This window comes from Delphinapterus leucas, chromosome 17 (genome assembly GCF_059928025.1).
Source record: "Delphinapterus leucas isolate spDelLeu-1000000601 "Yukka" chromosome 17, BTC_Dleu_Yukka2, whole genome shotgun sequence".
NCBI lineage: Eukaryota > Metazoa > Chordata > Mammalia > Artiodactyla > Monodontidae > Delphinapterus > Delphinapterus leucas.
Window position 1 is genome coordinate 70,288,902 of NC_143145.1, and position 22,117 is coordinate 70,311,018.

At 37.0% G+C, this 22,117-nt stretch overlaps 1 protein-coding gene across 1 annotated transcript in view; it reads left to right on the top strand.

The window, feature by feature from the left end:
- Window positions 1-10,198: 10,198 nt before the first annotated feature.
- The window catches only part of EYA1 (EYA transcriptional coactivator and phosphatase 1), a 151,894-nt gene continuing 139,975 nt past the window's right edge, over window positions 10,199-22,117 (top strand). The window contains exon 1 of the mRNA XM_022595367.2: window positions 10,199-11,308. Coding sequence (XP_022451075.2) covers window positions 11,146-11,308 — 163 coding nt within the window. The 5' untranslated portion in view covers window positions 10,199-11,145. The remainder of the gene's footprint in view (window positions 11,309-22,117) is intronic.

Below are 22,117 nucleotides of genomic sequence, written 5' to 3' on the forward strand. Positions count from 1 at the left end.
AAAAAACATCCTATAGGCAGTCATTACTACATATGATAACACGTCTCCCACTCTACATAAATAAATGGGTATTAGTCATATGTAATAACCAATGTGCTTATTAGGGAGCCAGGAAATAGGTTATATTTCCATATTGTGTTGGTATAAAGGATCTAATTTTTATTACAATAATGTTCCATGGTACAGTGAATAGTTAGTAATTGCCTCCTTAAATTTGCTGTTAAAAGCTATTCATCTTGGAATTTGAATGGGAAACATTTAGCAAAATACCGGTAGACATTCAGTTTGGCGGATTTAATATCATTCTTAAAATAAATAGAGGATGTTTTACTTGGTTACGTTTCCGCAGAAGGCTACTGGGAGCAGGGCCCTCATTGCAGGTCTCGTGCCACTGGGAAAGAGTAGGTCGTGGAAGTGACCACTCCACATGCCAGCAAGGATGGTAATGTCAGCCATCTAGACACTGTTCCAAAGGTTCCATTAAAAGCCAGGAATGTAGAGCCGTGGCATGGACCACGAGAAAAAGAGTTATCTGGAAGCAGAGGCACTGGAAGTACAGTATTTTGGAATATTTGCTGTTCTACTTTGAGCAGTTTAAATCACAAAATGTTGACTATTTCCAGGTATTACTGATTTTAAGAATGTGGAAGAAATAATAACTAGGATTTCACTTTTGAAGAAAAAGCACTGATCTTTAAGTGCTAATTCTATTTTGCAACTTACTGTACCATTATTCTTGAGTAAGAATCTTCAAAAAGAATGGTAGAAACAGAGAGGTAAGAGATAGTGGGCATCAGACCAGGTAATTGCATGCATGCTTAATTCTAAAGTGATTTAAAGGTGAACAAAACTAGAAGAAAAAAACTTCTATCTTTTATTGGAAACTTCACAACTGCTCAAGAACTGTATTATCGTTCCTGGAATGGAAAAAGGGAAAGGGAGACATGTTTTCGCTTTTGCTTTCTCAGTGTTTGTTATATTTAATTGGATTAATCAGCTGTATATTCATGTCATTTTAGAAAAGTTCCAACTTACCTTTTCGATTGTTCTAATGGATCCCTTATATCTACCCATGTCTTTTTTCTTTTTTAATTAGGCACATTTATTTTTGTAATCATGCCTTTATTGAAACTTCTCTGTTCATTGAACAGCACTAACAACTTCTGTCAAAATTGCAGACTTCTATATATAACCAGGCACATATCTAGACAACAGTTTGCTCTGTATGATAAAACTTGTTTGGAGATACATGAAAGATATCGTCCTTTTTGAGGGTATTCAAACATTTTGTTACAGTTGACTATTGCAAGCGTTTTCCTTTTCCAGATAAAATTTATTTTTGTTTTAGTGTGGAAAAGGCATATTAGAAATTTTTTCCTCCTATTCGTATGTTTATGTGTTGAAATTTTTCCAGGAAATATCAGATAGTAATGTTTTCTACTATCACCTGTTTTTACTAATGGCAGATTTTCAGCAAGTTTTCCTAATTTCTGTTGTAATGGGTATGACTTTATTTAGGAACACCTTGACCCTTAAAGTATATGGTTAAGTCATGTAATTATAGTTGTGAAAATTTAGAAATAGGAAGTTAACAGTACACTACAAACTGGGTCTTCTTAGTAATGGCTTACATTTTTGCTATTTATCAGAGGATAACTTATTTTGGTGTGAGTTGTATGGTATTTATTACATATTTGATATTCAGAAGTAGTAACCAGACAAAATTTATGGATATGCATGTGATTGTTTTTAGGCCATCTAATTTTGCTTTAGGAAAAGGAAAGCATTTAATAGTGATACACACTTTTGAAAAGTTAAAAAAATAAATAAGTGGTATACATGGATATTTCTTGTAGCCAATGACTAAGCTCTTTGTTACATAACTATGCCGCATGACCTATATCATATCAATTAGTGCTCACATTACATTCATCATGCTTTTCATCATTTTCTTCATAATGACATGCATCATTTCTTTAATGGTTCTTGTTTGGTTATATAAATAAAAATAATTGAATTTCAATATAAAAACTAATATAATGTGGTAAATTTGATTATATAAAAGTCAGACATGTTACATGATATTCCTGCTGACTTCATATGGTTTGTGTCTTCTAGATTCACCAGTATAATCTTTCATGGATCAGAAAAATAATATTTTATCTTATTGTACCTAAAATAATTTTTAAACTATGGGAAACATGGCCACAATAGCTTAAAGTTTCAAATACGGTTGAATTCTCCAAACAGCATCTCAAATTTTATATTTTATGGAGCTTAGAAATAAATATGATAGCAAAAGCAGTTACTGTGCGGGTCTTTGATATCATAGATTGAATTATTTTATCTCACGGCACTAGAGACCTCCATTACATGCTGTATTTTATTTTCTGCATATATACTCTAGTATACTGAATAACCGATACTTCTGGTCTGGGAAAGAGCCGTAGGTGGTAACGTAATTCTATTTCGGCTGCATGAACAGATCCAATAGCAAACAACTGATTTTTGACCTTGCTTCCCAAATATGGTAGGTGGCTAGCCCATGATTCCTTGCCAGTACCATACAAAATGAAATCCTAGGTGAGTTTGCAGTTTAAGCAGTCTCTTAGGTTTGACAAAGTGTTCTCTTCTGAGGAATTTAGATTGGCATCCTTGGTGGGGGGTAGGGGGCGGGGAGTCCATATTGAATTTTGGTCATTAGAAGTTTTTTCTTTGTTTGCATTGGAATGGTGCTTTCATTTACAAATTAGTAAAGTAAAGGTAAGACTGTCTGTTTTATGAGTTGATGATCTGAAATGTATTATAAAATCATTTAACAAGTTACTGTGATTTTTTAAATGTTTTTTCATACCAAGGCAGGAGCCTTAATAAGAAGATGCTTATTATTACTAATAAAAAGACTAGATCCATAGAGTAGTATTACTGTTAATGACGAAACGGTTTTAAGGAAAATCCAACGGGTATAAAGATTCTATTTTAGAGTACAAAATTGGTTATGATGAGTAAAAATAAACATTTGTATTTGAACTATGGTATAAGGCTGGCAAAAAGCAGTATAATAATTAGTCATGTAAGTGATGCCTTCTTTAAATGTTTGAAATCAATATAATGGTTAAGTTATTGATTTAATAACTGAAGTCATTTATTTGCCTAAAACATGATAGTAAGTAAATATTTTAAACTGTAATTTAGTCATAATCTGAATAGCTCAACTACCTAGGTGAGCATTGTAGACTTTCATGCATAGATTGAGTTTAGTTAGAATTTTTTAAAAGAACAGACTGTAAGGAAAGAGTTCTAGGTAAAATAAATCTTTTCCCCCCCAAATCATTTTAAAATATCAATACTGAAATAGTATCTGGTTCATATCCAAAAGAATTGCTCCTGTAAAACTTGCCATTCTAGAAATCACTGCAGAATTAACATTCAGGCTTTCGTTGTTAAACTGATAATAGCTTACACGTTTGCTTTTTCTCTCCCTCTGCTTGCTTAATATGGAAATGGCCATTCTAATTTTCATTTTCCCCAGACCTGTTAGTTGTTACATTCGGAAAAAAAAATTTTGGTGGTGGGGGGGAAAGTATCGATTCCCTAAGTTTCAGGGCCTGAAAACAAGTTTTGGAAAAGTATGAAAGATAACGTGTAACTACTCCCCAAAGCTCGTAATTGGTAGCTGCTGTAGCAAGAGATGTGTGTTGACAGTGTCTCTGAGAAGCGATTCAAACACAGCTGTTTATTCAGATAGCATGGGGCGCGTTCATTTACATAATAAATTTTTTCGGAGCAGCAAGGTTGAGTCAGAGAGAGCAGTGCTCCTCTCAATTGTTGCATTTAAACCAATAAGGATAGGACAAGAGAATAGCTGTGGTTTGCGTTGCAAAAACAAAAAAAGCCCCGAGGCTCCACGGGCAGACCTACAAGGCTGCGCCAACAAATCGAGGGATGAGATGGTGCTGTTTCTTTGTCTGGGCTTCTCAGATGCTATCAACTGCTGCTGTTTAGAGGGAAAGAGCGCGGGGCTCAAAGCGGTGACTAAACAGAACGGTGGGAGCTGATGGCTGCGAGTTTGGGGCGAGGTAGAAACTCTCCAGTGCCACTTCCGACTCTGAGCCTTCCTGTTGCCGTCCAGTGTGGCGGTTTTCTCGCCGGGGCCAGCGTGTGCGCTCAGTCGCTCGGCAGCCCGAGCCTGCAGCGGCGCCCAGGCGGCGGTCCTCGCGGCCCCGCTTCCCCCCGCGGACGCGCTCCGCTTCCCGAAGCGCCGGGCTCCGCCGAGAGCCCCTAAGAGCCCTCCCGCGTCCTTATCCAGGAGCAAAACTATGTCAGGAATGGAGGTTTGCTAAACCAGAAAATTCGAAGGAGCCCAGGAAACTGGTGGATGCAGCAGATGTAAGCGCTGTAAGTACAAGCTGACTGTTTGAAAAACTGTTCTGAATGACAACAGCTGTCCTGTGGGCAAAGCCGAAGATAACAAGAGCGCTTTGAGTTATTGTTTTGATTTGTTGTAAAAGAAAAACATTAGGGCGTGGGGAAGATTATGACACTTTGTACCCAGTGCTTTATGGGCCACTGGGTTCCATCGTAAAAGTATAAGTTTTAACCCCCAAATTAGCTGAGCGATTAGAATCATTAAGAGGTAATTAGAAATTAATTGTTAATGATGACTTTTGTTGTGCTCTATGTAAATAAGTATATTGCATGGCTATATTCTTGTAGGGAGATCACTTCATATCTCTTTTCTGCACAAACCTCAACTATTACTGTGTGATATTGATTAAAGCGGTATCTGTCTATATCCATTGCAACACACAGATAACTTTTCCTATACATTTTAGTGGGATTGGAGAAAAGGAGGAAGGAATTAACATTTTCAAAGGACAACAGATAACAAAAATAAATTGAAACCACTTTTTAAGGAAGGAAATCCTTTCGTTTCAATAAACAAATTTCCCAAACATTATATTAAAGGGCTCATCTTCAAAAGGTGAAATAATAAACATTTGCCAAATTAATATATTTCTCACTTATTGACATTTAACAGGACTTGAATGGACCTTGAAATTAAAAACAAGGTTCTTAAACTTTTGAATTACCACTTAAAATATTTGTCATTCAAAATCAGTATATGAATTGCTAATGACTCATGGGGTTATATTTCTTGGGAGGAGTTTTTGAAACATTTAAGCACAGCTTTTGCACGAATTCAGTAAATTCAGAGCTGTCACTGAATGTAGACAAGTGTTTTTATGTTTCATTTCTTAAAATGACAGGGGATACAAAAAGTCGCTAGTTAAGCACATAGTGTAGTTTTATAGGCTGGGGGTTGTTTTCTTGATGTGTCTCTCCTAGTAGGTTTTATTTTAGGCGTGTGGGTCTCTTCGCCCACCGTTTGGGATTTGAAGACATGCACACACGAATAGTCATGCTTTTTTGCATTATCAAATATTTGATATTTGACTTTCTCGCTGCTTGAGTTCTCCTAAGGCCCAAAGTGTTCAGTAAGTGAGCAAACAGCCATGGATTTTCAATCCTGAAAATTCTTCGCGGTGACAGAGCAGCCTAACTGAGCCACTGTTCAGTTTTAGAATGCCAAAGGGAAGTCAACAGCTCTGGGAGTTTGGTAGACATAATAAATGATTTTCTCAAAAGAAAATTTCCTCTTGAATTCGAAAATTTATTTTGTAAGAATACCTTGGGGAGAAAAACACTCTCAGTGAGAATAAAGCCCCTTCCATTTAATCAGCTATCGAAAGTATTACATTCAACATCTTAAATAAATGCTAATTTTGAAAACAATCCATCAAGTCTATAGGTAGAATCAGTGTCCTTCACATACTTGTTTTTGTTTTCCTGGGGACTCTGTTTTGTCATTTTCTTTAAACAAGATACTTTAAAAAGTGATACAGTATATTACGTTTAAAATCAGTAAGGGTATTAAAGAATTCATTTTATGGAGTCTGATAAAGAAGGAGGTAATTGTTAACACTGAAACGACATCTACCTCTTCCTGGAAGTTCATTTTAATTTTAGGTTTAGATTTTTATTAGATCATTGACACCATCGTTGGAAATGTTGATTGAGGAACATTTTAGCAAGGATATATTGTGATTTAAAAGCAGGCTTCTGCCTAAGGCACATTTTCTTTCCTATAAAATACACTCTGATTAGAAAATTGCCATTGTCTTTCAAATTTGGGAGTACTCAGGTTGATCTGTGGTTGGGCAAAACTAGCTCGCCTGCCAACTCTATTTATTTAGATAAGTTCAGTACTTTCACTTTGAAAATTTCTTTTGAGTTTGAAAAAAAAGTTTAAAATTATAGTCATTTTATAAAAATTGCTTCTAGCAAGCAAAAAAGCCAATGGAAAACCCATAATTTAAACAAGTACCTACATTTTATTTGCTCTCTGCCGCTGAGATTTAGAATCCCTTTCCATTTACAGTTTACTTTTCACAGAACATTATTAACTTTTTGGCTTCATACATGATCTTCTGTCAGATGCTTTTGATTTGTAATTTAGCAAAGTATAATAAACAGTGCAAAAGTCATGAATTTTGCTCTGCATCCTGAGCTCTGTGGTAGGGAAAAATGTGATAAAATGTGTACCTTAAGTCTTGTTTGATGATCTCTCAAAGCAAGTTTGCCTTCTGGAAATAATTTCTGGGGTTGAAGAGCATGGTATTAACAGATTTAATGTGGCTATTCAATGGATTGGCGAAGTACTATGTGAGGTTTAACAAAATGAGAGAGACAAATTGAACATCAACAAAAGTTACATCTGTGAAGAATTAGAAATTTAATTAGAAAAAAGGCAAACTTAAAAGACCTCATTAACTAATCAGAAGTCAAAGTTACTAGTTGCGGATCCTTGAATTGAAATTCTAAGAAGTTCTGCTCTCTTTTTTTCTCTGTATTTTCACAACTCTGTCAGTACGCTACACTGGGTATTCTCTACAAAGAGTTTTAAAAAGCATTAAAGTGAAATGACTTCATTGTAATCTAAGATGACCATTTATAATGTTATGGGAAATATTTTTGCACTCCTAGGAGCATTTGAATTAAAAATACCAGATTAGGAGGAGACAAGAAACATACTAGGTTTATGGATGTAAGGCAGAGAATATGAGCTTACTGAATGCCTAACAGCATTTTTCTGAAAACCATGAAATATTTTGTTTTCTCTTTGAATGGAAAGGCGCCTAATTAATTATTTTTGCAGCACATTATGTTTTTAGACCTTGAAAACCTAGAACCTTCCAGAGATATTGGGAAACATAAGAGAAAACTAACGCCAATCAGAAATAGGTGTTCTTTTTAGATAAGTCATTACAAGAGTATGTTTTCTTACTGCACTGTAATCTTGTACTACACATAAAAAACTAAAAGCATGTGAAGTGTAGCATTTTGTAAACTGTAACTAATTTTGCTCACATCTGTGTCTAATTGTTGTCTGCATTCGCATTCTTGAGAGTAGATTTATTTTTCCTGGACCACGATGTGGATTCAGCTGACCAGCCTAAGTGAGGATTAGTTGTTTTAAAGTTATTTTGATTAAAGAGTCATTTTTAAAAACAGTAACACACAACACATGGTTTAACTAATCCTTGAGACACAAAAGAATATATCTGATGTATACTTAATGAAATGAAGATCATGGATATGGGTTCAAAAATTGTAGTGTACGAAGTACAGTAGAGACTGAGTCCAGCCAGCCTAAAAAAAAAAGTACGTTGTTGTGAAAATGCATTTTTTTCAGTGAGAAAGCGTGTTAGAATGATTCTTATTTTGAAGTTCATTTTTTTAACTAACAGATTGACTTTGCAATTAAATAGGATAGGTTAAACCTCAAATATAAATATAATCAAACTTTCAAAGTATACAAGGAAACTAAAATTAGGTTTTTAAGATGATACTATCTAGCCAAGGTTAAAATAGGAATGTATTTTAATATGTAACAGAAAGTATGTTTTACATACTCTTTCACATAATTAAGCCAAGAGAGTTCTTAAAATTAAGTTAGTTCTCACCTATAATTTATTCCAGGTGTATAAAAGTGGAAAAAAAAAAAGGAAATTTATCCTTGAGGTATATCGCTGCAGTTTCTAAAGGAAAACATTTAATCTTGTGTGAGAACATTAATTTCAAAAAACATATCAGAAGCCAGTTATCACCAAGTGACCTATCTGTAGGCATTAAAATGAAACTTTTATTGAGTACTCAGGCATCTCTTTAAAATTATTTTTCATCCTGCACATATTTTAGAAAAGTATACCTAGAAATTTCGTGTAACATTATACCAAGATATTTAGACTTTAACGATGCTTTATTCTTGCCAAAAAGGTAGTACTTTTTAATTTCATAAATCATAATTAAAAAATAACAGGACTCAACAGAAGATGCTTGGCTGGATAACTTTAATGCCATTTGAGATGCTTCAGTTTCTTCATCTTTGTTCTGTAACCCTAATTGATGTCTGTTCCGGTTGAATGAAAATACACATCAAAGATTTGGAATTCTGAGTCATTTTAAACGTTATGCAGAATTCCCTTTACCTCCGAGGCAGGCGTTAGCCTGAGCTTGTGGGCCAGCAGCCCACCCTCACCTGAGCTTATCACCTGCTGACAGTTTTGCTGTCTCTGGACGAAGGGCAGTGACTAGCAAAGCCTGCAAGCTAAGTTAGCTGTTCAGTGAAATGCCAAATACAGATTCATCTGGAGACAAAAGAGACCAGAGCTCTGGCCAGCTGAGACACTGAATTGATTATTCAACTATCCATTCTCTCTCCTGGTTTAAAAGGTGGAAAATTAAGCCAAAAGCGAACGGCTTTTGCTGTTTCACCAGGCAGTGGTGGATTTCCCTGAATTTAAACATTCACTGAATTTTCAATTTGCTTGGGTACATGAGCACATTGCTCCACGATGGGACTTTGGGGAGGAGAATTTGCCTTTGCTATTTCTCGTTGAGTCCGGCACTGCCTGAAAAGTGGCCGAGAAGCCGTTTTGGTGAATGTTCAATAGTAAATATAGGAGAAAACCATCCCGATAAGGATAAGAACTGTCAGGTGTCAAAGGCATGGGCGGGAACTCTATTTCAGCTGGTGATAGCAGAAGATGAAAGATCTTCTGAGGATGCTGGAGGGTTAATGCTTGAACTACTGCTGTGAAACACACTCATTTTGCTAATAGCTATTTTTTTTTCCAAGCACCTTGTCCAAGCTGCCTGAATAAGGCTGCTTTGCATGTTGATTGGGGGAGGGGTAATCCCGTTTGCAGCTGTCATAGGCCAGTGATGAATCACTATCCCGTCATTTGGCTGCCTTTCCCCCCCTAACAAGGGGAGGAGGAGGGCAGACCTGGAGGAGGAAACAACAGTGGAGACCTCAACTTAAAGACAATATGCCTTTCACCGCTGCAGTATCCTCCTTTTTCTCTTTTGGTTAAAAGAGAGCATTGTAGTCCTGAGCCACGTGCTCTGTATAATTAAGAACTGACACTGAAGCAGAGTAACAACAGCTTCTAATTTTTTACCCCTGATCACAGGTGCAAACATCTCAAACCAGTTCAGATGTTGCTGTTTCCTCAAGTTGCAGGTAAGGATATCGTTGATATTTGACATTTGGGGAGATTACCTTTCTGTGACCCCCCCTATCTATTTTTGTCTAGTATTTCTTAATTATTTCTATTAATAGCCTTGGTTGGAAATTACTTAACCATTTGTGTGTGTGTGTGTGTGTGTGTGTGTGTGTGTGTGTGTGTGCCTGTAAAAAATTGTTAAATATGTAGAAAGGGAAGAGGATCCTGGGTTTGAAAATGATTAGGGGTTCTAGTTTCTGGGGTTAGGAAAACTGTGAATGTGTCATGAGAATTAGGGGAGAAAAATTGGATTTTAAGCCATTTCCCATTTGAATCCAGAAGACTTGGGGAAGTCAAAACTCACTTTGGAAGTAAAACGGTTCATGTTAAGCCGTTTTAAACACTGAAGTTTACAGTCAATTTAAGTGCAGCCTCCAAATTAAAACGACTGTAGCTTTTATTGGCCTGGCGGGATGAGCAGACAGTCTTAGCTTCATACCTATTAACCCCCCTCCTTTTTTTTTTTTTTTTTTTTTTTTTTTTTAGAAAAACACAAAGTTTAAAATAAAGTGAATGGGTCTTAGACTTTCAAACACTTGGCTGTCAGAAAACAGAACGGTATCTAGGTGTGTTTTTAGTCACTTTAAACAAATGCTCGCCTCTCTTCATTAGGAAAAGATGCAATATAAGTGAATGGCTCTGAAATTGTGAACATGAGTAGTGGCTTCTGTACCCTGTAGGGCATACGCAACTGCCGAGTGGAAGAACTTTTGGGGGGATTTCGCTGGTTTTGTGTTGTAAAAATGCCCAATTTGAGCAGGGAAGTGGCATTGTTCTTATTTCCCTGAGTGGGTGACAGCTGAGGTATTCTGACTACTCATGTTGCTGGGGACTCACTGTTTGCTGGCCTGCTCCCTCCTCACTTGGGCAGGCTGTATGTAATCCACAAAGCAAACAAGTGAGCCGACATCAGGATGTTTTAATGCTGCATTTGTTTCAAGGGAGACAGAGGAACAATTAAGCAGTTTACCAGAGTAAACACATGCATCAGGGACAACTCATTCCCTGTCACTGGACTATAGGCTTCAAGTGTGGTATTTGGTTTGGAGACCCATTAAATTACAATTGGGCGGTAAATTATAAGGGAGTACCTAGTGCTAATTTATTAGATGAAAGAGATTCCATAGAAAAGTGATTTTTTTTTTTCCAATTTTACACTTTCGTCTTTTAGAAAAATAATGCCTTGGGGTTTTTTTCCCACCTAAAAAGAAAAGCATGATGGTCTGTTTTCTTTGATAATAAAAATAGATGGAATTGTCTCATTAGATCTTGGGACTTGATGAGCTATCGGAGGAGAGAAAAAGAGACTAAAAAAAAACTCTATATGAATGTTTGGCTGAATAGGTAAGGCCAGTGACATCTTGTAATAGTACACGTTACATTTTCACTTCAGCCATCCTTTCATAACGTAAGACAAACTATTTTGAGTCGAAGAAGATAGATACAATGGGACTTTTGTGCGAATGTGTTTCAAAGAAGGCGTCAAGTCGTTAGCGCATTAAATAGTGGGGTTATGAATTTGGTACATCTGTCAAACGGAAGGCTTCTTGTCTTTAGGTCTATGGAAATGCAGGATCTAACCAGCCCGCATAGCCGTCTGAGTGGTAGTAGTGAATCCCCCAAACTCGATAACTCTCATATAAATAGTAATTCCATGACTCCCAATGGCACCGAAGGTGAGTGTCTGCCTTCTCACTGTTTACTTTGCACCTTGTTTCTTCATCAGTATACACTGTGTTACTAGGTGGTTATGATTTCAGTTGTCAAATCCATGAAACCACTGTTTTATTTCTTGTTTAGGTAATTTGACTTACGAATCAGTATCCACCCTTACTTAGGGACTGCATGTTACCAGGTTATTATGACATTACACAGACTGGTTTTATTTCACATAGATGCATATGTATGCATGACATATTTAAGCTTTGAGTGTGTTTTTTCTTCTTGTTGATCGTTCTCCACAGCACAGTATCAATCTGCAATGGTTTTGCTCTATGAGCCATGAAAATTTGGATTATTTCCTTTATTTTACTTTCCCTTTGTTACTAAATATAACCAAATTTGTTTCAAGGCAACATTAGACTGGATTGTCTCTAAATATCAATAAAAGAATCTGTGTGCCTAATGTTCTTGTGGCTTTGGCCACTGAAATATAAAGAAGTAAAAAAAAATACTTATTGTTTACAAATATACGACCTTACTTGGAAGATAACATGAAATTCATTTACTTTCTTAAAGATTAAGTATATACTTCAAACATAGTACTATTACAATGATTTTTGTGTAATTAATACATATGAATATTTATGTAAATTTTATGTAAATAGGAACGCCTACTTTAATCCATATATACCTAAGTCCAAACATATAGATAAAGCTATTTGTATGTATCGTTAGCTGTCGTGCACGTTTATTTAGGTACTATACATATTTTTTAAACTTCATAGAAGGGTATGTTACATATTGCATTGTATTTATTTCTACTTTAGCCTATTGAAATATTCCTTCTTCACAGATGATATTTTTGCTTATTTATTCCTTCCTAAGCCTTAGGACCTTGATGAACTTAGAACATAAGTTTCACTAGAAGTTTGATGAATTATCTACATTAGAGTTCCATCCATAAACAAAACCCTTAACTGTCATTTCTCAATCACCATGATGATCTTTTATCATAGTTCTTAAAAACAACAACGAAAAAACCCCCAAATGCCATAAAATTGTTCGTTTGGTGCAATATTCCAGTATGTGTGAGGGAAGCCTTTTGAAACTGATAATGATGTGAAATTTCTAGTAATGGATACAATATAAAATCAGTTGTTTCTGATAGGAGATAACTTTTACAGCCCCAGTGATTGTTTTTACATGTAAGTAGTCTGTATTTTCCTTTTTGAGTAAATACCTTCATTTATGGAAAATGGTCCCTGTCAAAAGTAGAAACTTTGCTGACCTGGCAAAAAAAATCTCTGAAAAAGGTTCCTTTACATGTGAAACTCTTTTCTGCCCATTTCCATAGGCAATCAAAAAGAAATTTCAGTTATGTATAGGAAAGTCATTCTAGCATTTAGGAAGATTTTATAGAGCAGATGAAATAAAGACCAGCAGTCCTTTTTTCCTCTCCTTTGGAATTTGGCTTCAGGTGTGAGCATGGCAGCTGCTGCAGTGTGGACTGGACCGGGTGTGTGCACAGACACACAGACCACTGCAGGGCCCTGGACCGGTAGGCCCCATGCCAGTGTCAGCGTGCAGGGCGGCCGCTGAGGGCAGCATCAGGGGACCAGAGGTGGAAACCTGTAACAGTCGTTCTCATCACCGTGAAGTCCAAATAAGACAATCATTTAAAGTAACTTAAAAGAAAAAAAGAAGCTCTAAGTATGTTAAATTGTTTTGATTTATAGAATAGACCAATACATATTGGTAGGAGTAATTATGAAATTGAGTTAATTTTCTTATATATGAAGAAATGAAATAGGGGTAAGGTGTTTTCATTTTGTCATCGTTTTACTGGCAAATCAACTCCTACAAAAGAAGAACCAGGCAATGTTGAAACAGAGTACGTGTTGGAGACTGCCCCCTTGGATGGCTTTGTGTGAGTGATGCGTGGTTTGCTTTTTAAGGACATGTGAAATGATACTATTTCTGAATATTTATATTTCATAGCTTGATGTCATGTTTGTATTCAGTAACATGTACTTGATCAGATTTTTGCGCAACTAAAATAAATCCAAACTAAGAAAATGTTTTAGATAACTGCGTAATCTGCTGAACCATCAATTTGGGAAATACTTAGAAATTATTTCTCTCCTAAAAACAAAAAACAAAAAACTCTTAGTTATCTTATGGCTTAGAAATGGTTTTTCTTTAGACCTATTTCAGACAGGTACCCAGTTACCTCACTCTGTTTTCGGGCATTCTTTACTGGTATACTTTGCAAAGGTTATGGTAGAAAGTGAAGTGAGAAGATATCAGTGTAAATTATCCAAAGAATACATGAAATTTTAGTCAGTCGACTGGGGCATCAGTTTTACTTTAGTGTACAGTTTGAAAACATGGACCCAAACTTTCTTCACCATCTATGCTACATGTCTGTTCAGATGCAAACGATATCAGAAAGTTCTGGGTTATTATTAAGTTTGTGAATCAACTTATCATGCTGCTTACATGTTGCATAAGGCATTTGTGTCTTTTCTCTCAGTCACCACTAGAGGAGTTCAGCTTAAAAGTCAGTGAATTCACAGTGGCTGACAAGCTTTCCTGGAATAGAATCATTATAGATTTTCCTATTCCTTCTTTGAAATCTTATTTATTTTGAAACCAGCAGCATTTACCAATGAATTAGAGGAATGAAAAAAACAAGAAATCCCTTAACTTTTTAAAGAGTGTTTAAAATATCAATCACCTCCCCTAAGTCCATAACAAGTATTTCTAGCTATCCCCGCCATGATGGATATTTAAGTGACTTTATTGCAGCCCAGTTGCAATGAGTCTCCTTAATTAGGTCAACAAAACTTCCATTGAGTTTACGTAGTTGTTGGCCCTTCACCCACTTAGATAGGTTGTCTTCTCTCACCGGAGCCATTTTTTATTTCCTGCAACCACTTGTTCCTATCATGAGGCTAAGAAAACATGAAAATCTCCTGTATCAAAAACCATAACTTCATCTGAAGAACAAACAAGAAGGGAATGGAGTGGAGAGGCAGAGAATATTAAGTTTCTTCTTAAGTTGGCTGCCAAATTATCATAAAACTCAGTGTTTGTAGGTTCTGTCCTCACAGGCTAGTGCCTATTTTCATGGTTCATCTAAGGGATAAAGACAGAAAGACACTGAGCTGTAGCCTCACATATTGTGCTTTTCTCCTTCCTAGTTGAAATGTTCTTTAGTGAGATTCGTTGTTTGAATGTTTCAGATTTCAAAAGTTTCAACTCTTCATATTTGTATATTCTATTCCAACCTCTCTGTGAATTGTTATTGTTGCAGTGAACTGTGGGTTTCACCCAGTTTATAAATCTTTGAACTAGAAAACATAAAGAGGCAAAAATACAAAATAGCATAAATGAATGCTTGACTTGCATTAAGAAAAGCACTGTTAGAAGTGATATGTTTCCAGATGAGTTAATAACTATTTTAGATTACTGTTCAACAATTAAAGCTTGACCTGGAGAGACTGATGGAATGGTTATGGAAACATCAGTGGTGGCTTTCCTTTTATAACTGTTTTCTTCTAGTCTTTTCGTCTTTTGGGACAGAACGGAAGAGGAATTTATTAGATTATTAAAGCTTAATTTTTAAGACATAGGCTCTTGGGTGGTGATACTCCTATTAGATAAGTATGAGTGTCGGACCTGAGAGGATTTCCAATGTGTAGGTATACGTTCCGGCCTCTCTTTGGTAGAGGCTGCGTGTTGACGTTTGTGTTGTGTCAGTGTGAGACGTAGTTGGGAAACGTTTCTTCAGAAGGACCTAGGGCTCCAGCAGTAAAAGGATTTTTATTTACGTACCTAATTAAGGCCTTGTTTGCAAAGCAGTGATTCTTTCCATCTTTGTTTTTTCTGCTTGTCTTAAATCCACGGGAGCATAAGATTGGTCAGTTCATATATTGCTAGTGTGAGTGTTTATTTTTGGTTGTCTAGGGGTGAGGAGTGGTGAAGGGCAAAAAGGAGTTGTGAGCAAGCAGAACTCAAAGCTCTCATTCTGAGTTTTCTTGATTGTAAATTTAGAGGCAAACTCAAGAAGAGGCTAAACTTGTCTTAAAGCAGAGGAATTTGTCTTGAAGTGACATAAAACCAGACGCAATTGGAATCTTCACTACAAATAGGGTTTCAGGGATTCTGATGGTAATTCAAGTAGTAATTTTGAATTGGTATATCAGATTTCCCAGATGATAAGAGATGCAATCTTGGATTAGGTGGCTAAATTTTCTGCATTTTAAGACTGATTTAGTTGTGTATTCCATATTTTAGGCTGATAGGTTAATTCAATTTTACAAATTTCTATTATCAGAAGTTATTTGAAAGTTGCTTTATCCTTTCTACAAAGCTTAGAATGCAAACAAATTGTCAGTATCTTGAATTTGTTTTCCTCACTGTAATTTTAATTTCGTAAAATACAGTTATATCCAACTAGAGTATTTTTAAGAACTCTTACTTACGAAAAATATGTAAACTGGAGTGAATGTGTATAACATTATGGTTTGAGGCTACATTTTAAAAGCTATATTTATATATTTGCGGTCAAATTTTCTGTTGTCAGTAGAAAAAACGGTAATCTAATTTTATTGTTGTTTACATTCTGCACATGATTTAGTTTCTGGAAGATGAAGGGACATTGTGAGTAAAGGAGTTTCTAAGTGACATTTTTAGAGTCTGTCTGTAGCCGCAGAATTGGCCTCTTTTAAATTGTTCTTTAGCAAAAGCTGTGAAAGGATGAAAAAAATAATTTGTTAGGATTTAATGTTTGCGTATACAGTGTATGAGAATAATTTTCACATGCCTGTTGGTAGTTAATGAAAATAATAGCTAATTTTTAAGAATAACTCATTAGTCACTAAGCTGACCATTCTCTGTGATGCATTTCTTTAGTCTTCAGAAAATCCTTTGAGATCGCCAGCATAGTGGTTGAGACACTGGGTTTGAATCCCAGCTCCTTTTGCTGGCTGTGTGAGCTCAGGCACGTTAACTTCTGTGTGGCTTAGTCTCATCTGTACAGTGGGGATAACAGCAGGTCTTACCTCAGGCTTGCTGTGAGGATGATAAGTAAAACTTGTAACACACTAGGAACTTACTAAGTGCTCTGTGAATTTCTAGACCATATGTAAATAATAGCCCCTTCTAGAGTACCATTATTGTTTCATGTACAATAAAACTGAGTCTCTGAAAGTTAAATGCCAAGTTGAAAGACACATGATTTGTAATTGGTACCACTGGTATCTGACCTGGTATTTGAATCAAGTTCTGTTTGAGTCCAGAGCCTGGGTTTTCAAATCACTGTATCACTCTAGGGAGAGAATACATGATTCCACCATCTGCCAATACCTTTTCTAATACCTTCGTACTAAACGTTGGTACCTCCACTGTCCTCATGACTGGAGAACACTATTCTCAAGCAAACAGCAGAGCTGTAAAAGGACCAATGGCAAAGGCTTTGATGACAAAAGGACTTCATTATAAGGACAACTCCCCAGGGTAGTCATACTCTGGTTTTTAAGTTCTTTTGTGCATGAGTGTGTGAGATTTCTTCCTTGTGTCGTGTGCACATAGCATATTGCATCAATAGGTTAACTTCTAGGGGATTGTCTCTTACTAGTTTTCATTTTCAAAGCTTTAGACTTAATTATAATTCCACCAGCCGTCCATCTATGTTAAGCCTCTCTGGGATCAAACGGAGTTGGGAAGTCATCTCTGCTTTTCATTATAATAGTCATTATTATATGCACATTTGGATTGAAGCAGTATTACTGTGAAATTTTAAAAGTGGTTGCAGTTTTGCTACTGCTCAGGGTAAGTCTTTTTGGCCTCAGAAAATATTTTGAAGTGGGTGATGAATTTGGTCACATTTCTCTTGACTTTAAGAACCAGGTTATAGTAACCAAGCAAAACTCAAGAAGCTTAAATGGCATTTGTTGGGGGCTCCATAGGAAGAGCAGTTTCCAAAGCCATAGGTTGGGAACATGCGTGCTACCTTCTAGGAACAGGAGGAGAGAGAATGACAGGGAGTGGAAGAGGTCAAGTGGGAGGAATAGAGGGTTGGCATGTGTAGGGCTTGCAGGTTGGCAAACATACTCTAGCCAATTACATATCACTAACTGTATCTTTCACAGTAAGAATAGGAACTATAATACTGCCTGAAACTAGGCTCAGAGTTTCTAGAGGGCCAGGCTTCTTGATAAACTAACGACTCGATGTAGACAGTTTTCATCTACTCCCAATGTCTAATAGTTCAGAGAATTACAGTTCTGGGGCACCTCTCCCCTAGCTGGGCCAGAACTTTCATTGGAACAGAAGTATGTATAACTTCCTAAGGACATCCTATCTCTGGGAGAAACTTTGGTTTCCCCCAGAGGGATGTGCAGACCTTTAGTGAGTGCCAGTATTTAGGCCAATCCTTATCGCTTTGGTCATGAATTCCCTGATTTAAGTAATTCCTAATTTCTTAGGATGCCCAGGGATGTTTTGGGGTGAGCAGTATATAGATAAAAGTGGTGTGTGTGTGCGTGCATGCGTGCGCGCTTATTCTCACCTTGCTTACTTGGAATAAGGTCCAAGAATAATTCATTCTCTTCTTTTTGCCTCCAAACTTACAATATAATAGAAATAATATATACATAATTGTAAATTTTCTATTTTTCCCTTTTCACTTTGGGTAGGAAGAAGTCATCTGTCACATAGACATCGTCAAAGACTGCTAAAATATTGCCTTTACTAAAAGAGAACATAAATTTTGAGAAGCTAATCGAGGATTTACGTTAAGCTTTAGGAGGCCAAGTAGTTGATAACTAAAAGCTTACTATGATTATGTACAAGATAGTTTGCTGGGTTTGCAGGTTTTTCAGTTCTATTTCATGCCTCCAGTATCCCATTACACTGAAAAAGGTGGGTGAACTCTACCAGACACATTCCAAGGATGTATTTTAAAGTGCTCCCTGTAATATACAACAGAGACATTTTTTCTTTCATAAGATTAATCTAAATCAAAATCTAAAATATTTCCTTGTTTTATCACTGCATCTATTACTGATAAAGGGAACTTTGTGTGGGGAGAATACTGTTTTAGCAAAATAAGGGCTATGAACTGAATAGACTAAGTTCTTACTATCTATTTAAGGATGTCTTTTATTCCCTCCACCTACCTTATTTTATGCTAACAAAAGTTAGGGTAGCTTTTCTGCACCTCATTTTAAAGAGTTTAAGTGATTATTCTATGCTTCCACAGCATATTATCTGTGTTGGAAAAGAGATTCAAAGGCATGTCAGGCTCATTTTAAAGCCTGCATCCTTTACACTCAAAAAAAAAAAAAGGACTTCCTAATAGCCTAAAAACTTAGCACTTACTGAAATACTTAACCTGCCTTAAGAAGTTTTTATGTTACTTTATCTAAGATTATTACCCGTTGAAGGAACTACAGCTTCCATTTATATGTGTATTTCACCTAGTAGAGGCTCAAGGGTCCCTAAGGCAGGGATAAGTCTGTTCACTGTCGTGTCCTTAGCAGATGGCAGAAGGCTTGGCTCTGAAAACAGTCAACAAATATTTGTTATTGCATATTACTACGTAAATAATGCAGGTGAATGATTCCAAGAGAAGGCTCACTAATTTTATTTACAAAGCATTAACAGATTCAACAAGTAGCTAAAGCCCATTTTGCAAATTTTTGAAAATGGTCATTGTACAGACCAATTCCTACAGTAGCCATAGGCCGTCCATCCAGAGAACATCCGCAGTCAGCATTGCTGCTGAGTTTGAATTTGCTCCACAGGAACTAACTTGCATTTGATATGTACTAACTAACTGTTTTATAAATGGAAACTTCCACTTGGACTCAGTATTATTCAGCAGCGATGAATTCGCTTTCACATAGTCCAAGAAACAGCTGAATGATAAAAAGATCAAGCAGTTAGCACACTTAGGTTTAGTATCCTTACATAGATGGTAAGGAGTCACGATTGGAGGTCAACATTTTTAAGGTGGGGAAAAATTGCAGGAGCAAGGATGTATATGCACCGCAGTGAAAAGAATATACATATCATGTAAGAATATATATCGTGCTATATATCCACTATTGCCTTGTTAATTCAAGAAATAGTTATTGTGTCTAGAAATTTACCAAATACCATTCTTGCCAAGGAGAAGTTCATGGTCTACTGTGATTGGCAGACCAATAATCAGATGACCACCATACTTGATGCTCAGGGCTGTATTCTCCAGAGGAGGAGGGATGCCTAATCATGACTGAGGTGATCTAGGGATGGTTTCTGCACACTGGTAATGCTTAAACTGAATCTTGAAGGAGAGGTAGAAAACCACTGGATGCCAAGCCAGAAGGGCAGAAAGGGAGGCCATGGATTATTCAGGTGTAGCAAAGCCATCCCTAACCCCGGGGGCTGTGGGGGGGGGGGCGCGGGCAGGGGGGTGTTGAGAGACATGGCACACAGATGATGAATCGCCTTATGTACCAGGTTCAGGAGTTTGGATTCAATCCTGAAGGAACTGGGTGACCTGAAGGCTTGCAAACCGAAGAGTGATGTGATAGAGTCTGTGTCTTGCAAATACACTTAGGTAGTACTTTGAAACTCTATTCAACAGGTGGTAGGTGGGGAGAAAAGACTCCAGGTGAGAAGTTATGAGGGCATTTTTATCTAAAATCATGTACTTATTTATATATTATTTTTTCAGCACAAATTTCTATCTGATACTTGCCTTAAGGAAAGCAGAGAATGGATAATATGAAAAATATATCAGAGCAGTATTGCATGATCGTGAGAGGGTGGATTTTGCAGTCAGACTAACCTGGGCTTAAAAAGGTCAGTTTAGGGCTTCCCTGGTGGCACAGTGGTTGAGAGTCCGCCTGCCGATGCAGGGGACACGGGTTCGTGCCCCGGTCCGGGAAGATCCCACATGCCGCGGAGCGGCTGGGTCCGTGAGCCATGGCCGCTGAGCCTGCGCGTCCGGAGCCTGTGCTCCGCAACGGGAGAGGCCACGGCAGTGAGGGGCCCGCGTACCGCAAAAAAAAAAAAGGTCAGTTTAACAATGTAACTGACATGTGGGTTTTGAGAGACACCAGAGCAGGGGGTTGGGGGAAGGCTAGGAAGCCAGGATACTAGCCCTGCCCCTTACCAGTTAGCAAGTGTGATGCCCTTTATCTCTGCTTCCTGGTCTGTAAAATGAAGAGAATAATAGTACTGACCTGTAGGGGTGTGAGGATAGTTAAATGAGTGGGTAAAGCACTTACAACAGTCTGACTCCTAGGAAATACTTAATATCCATTGGCTGTTTTTGTTGTTATTGTTATTATCATATATGATCTGTGAGCCTCTGCTTTCCCCACTGTAAAATGGGGGTTATACCTTTTTCACTGGGTGTATTTCATCTAGTAGAGGCTCAAGGTTCTTTAAAGGCAGGGACAGACCTAAAATGCTCAGCACAGTCACTGCCATACTACATGCTCAAAGAATAGCAGCTATTATTAAAGAATAATACATGTTATATTTCTTTAAGCAAACATATGGCTACTGCATACTGGCTGGCTACTGCAGTGTTTCCATGGAAAGAGAAGATGTTTCCTTCCCTTGTGAGATCTGCACATCTCTTAATAGCCTTTGCAGGTACTCTGAGTACCTGTGGTACTCAGTAAGTACTTTCTCAATTAATACACAGTGAGGGTAGGATTTAGTTCTGGGTGCTCCCGTGATTCGGTGAAGAATGGGAAAAGGTTTGATCTGAGATGTAAATTTGGTAGGTTGATTACATTTTAGGCAAGTAGACCATTTTTCCAGATTGATATGACTGAGGTTATGAACCCAAGCCAGCTCATCTGCTTCCAATCTTCATACACTAGTTTATTTTACCATCCGCTAATCTGCAACATACAGTGATACACTTTTGTTCAATGCCCTGCTCTTCTGGGACTTTCCTATTGCTGTGCCCTTCACTGATTGTTCAGATCTCCATCAGAGGAATGATTAAGGATGATAAAACCCTAATTGGACAATGTTTGATTTTTCAGTGGTTTCATAAAAGGTATGGTAATCAAAGAAATTTGAAACCGAATTGTGTGACCTTAGGCTAGTTTTTAAACGTCTTTAAGCTGCAGTTTCCTCATCTTTCAAATGTGACAATTATAATAAATACCTCATGATGTTGCCACGAGAAGCAAATAAGCTACTGCGTATAAAGTGCTTAGCACAATGCCTGGCATGTGGTAAATGCTCAATATATATAAGCTTTTTTTAAAGTGACTACTCTTCCACATGAAAATTCTATGTAAATATTGCCTATGCCATAAATGGAGACTGTTATATTGCTAACTCAATTCTTAAAATTGGAACAACCTTTTCAGACCGTTGTGCCATGTTTCCATTCTTATAACCCACTAAAAATGTTTAGATCCCACTTTGGCATCTAAATGTAGGTATCTGTTAAACGTCATCAAATGGCACATTTAAGATTTGTGTGTTTCATTATGTATATTTTCCTTAAAAGAAAAAAGGACCATAAACAAATATGAACTCTAATGATATGAGCGCTGAAGTGTTTGGGGAACTATATTATGTCTGCACCTTATTTTTAATGCGTGTAGAATAAGGTGGTTTTATGAGGAATAGATGTGGGAAAGTAAATAGATTAAAATGTTAATGGTGAAATCCTAGTGGTAGGCTTCTGGCTGTTCACTGTATAATTCTTTCAACTTTTCGGTATGTATGAAAATTTTTTGTAATAAAATATTGGTGAAGAAAGTGAACCTCAGATACTTAAAGTGTCCCGGGAAGGA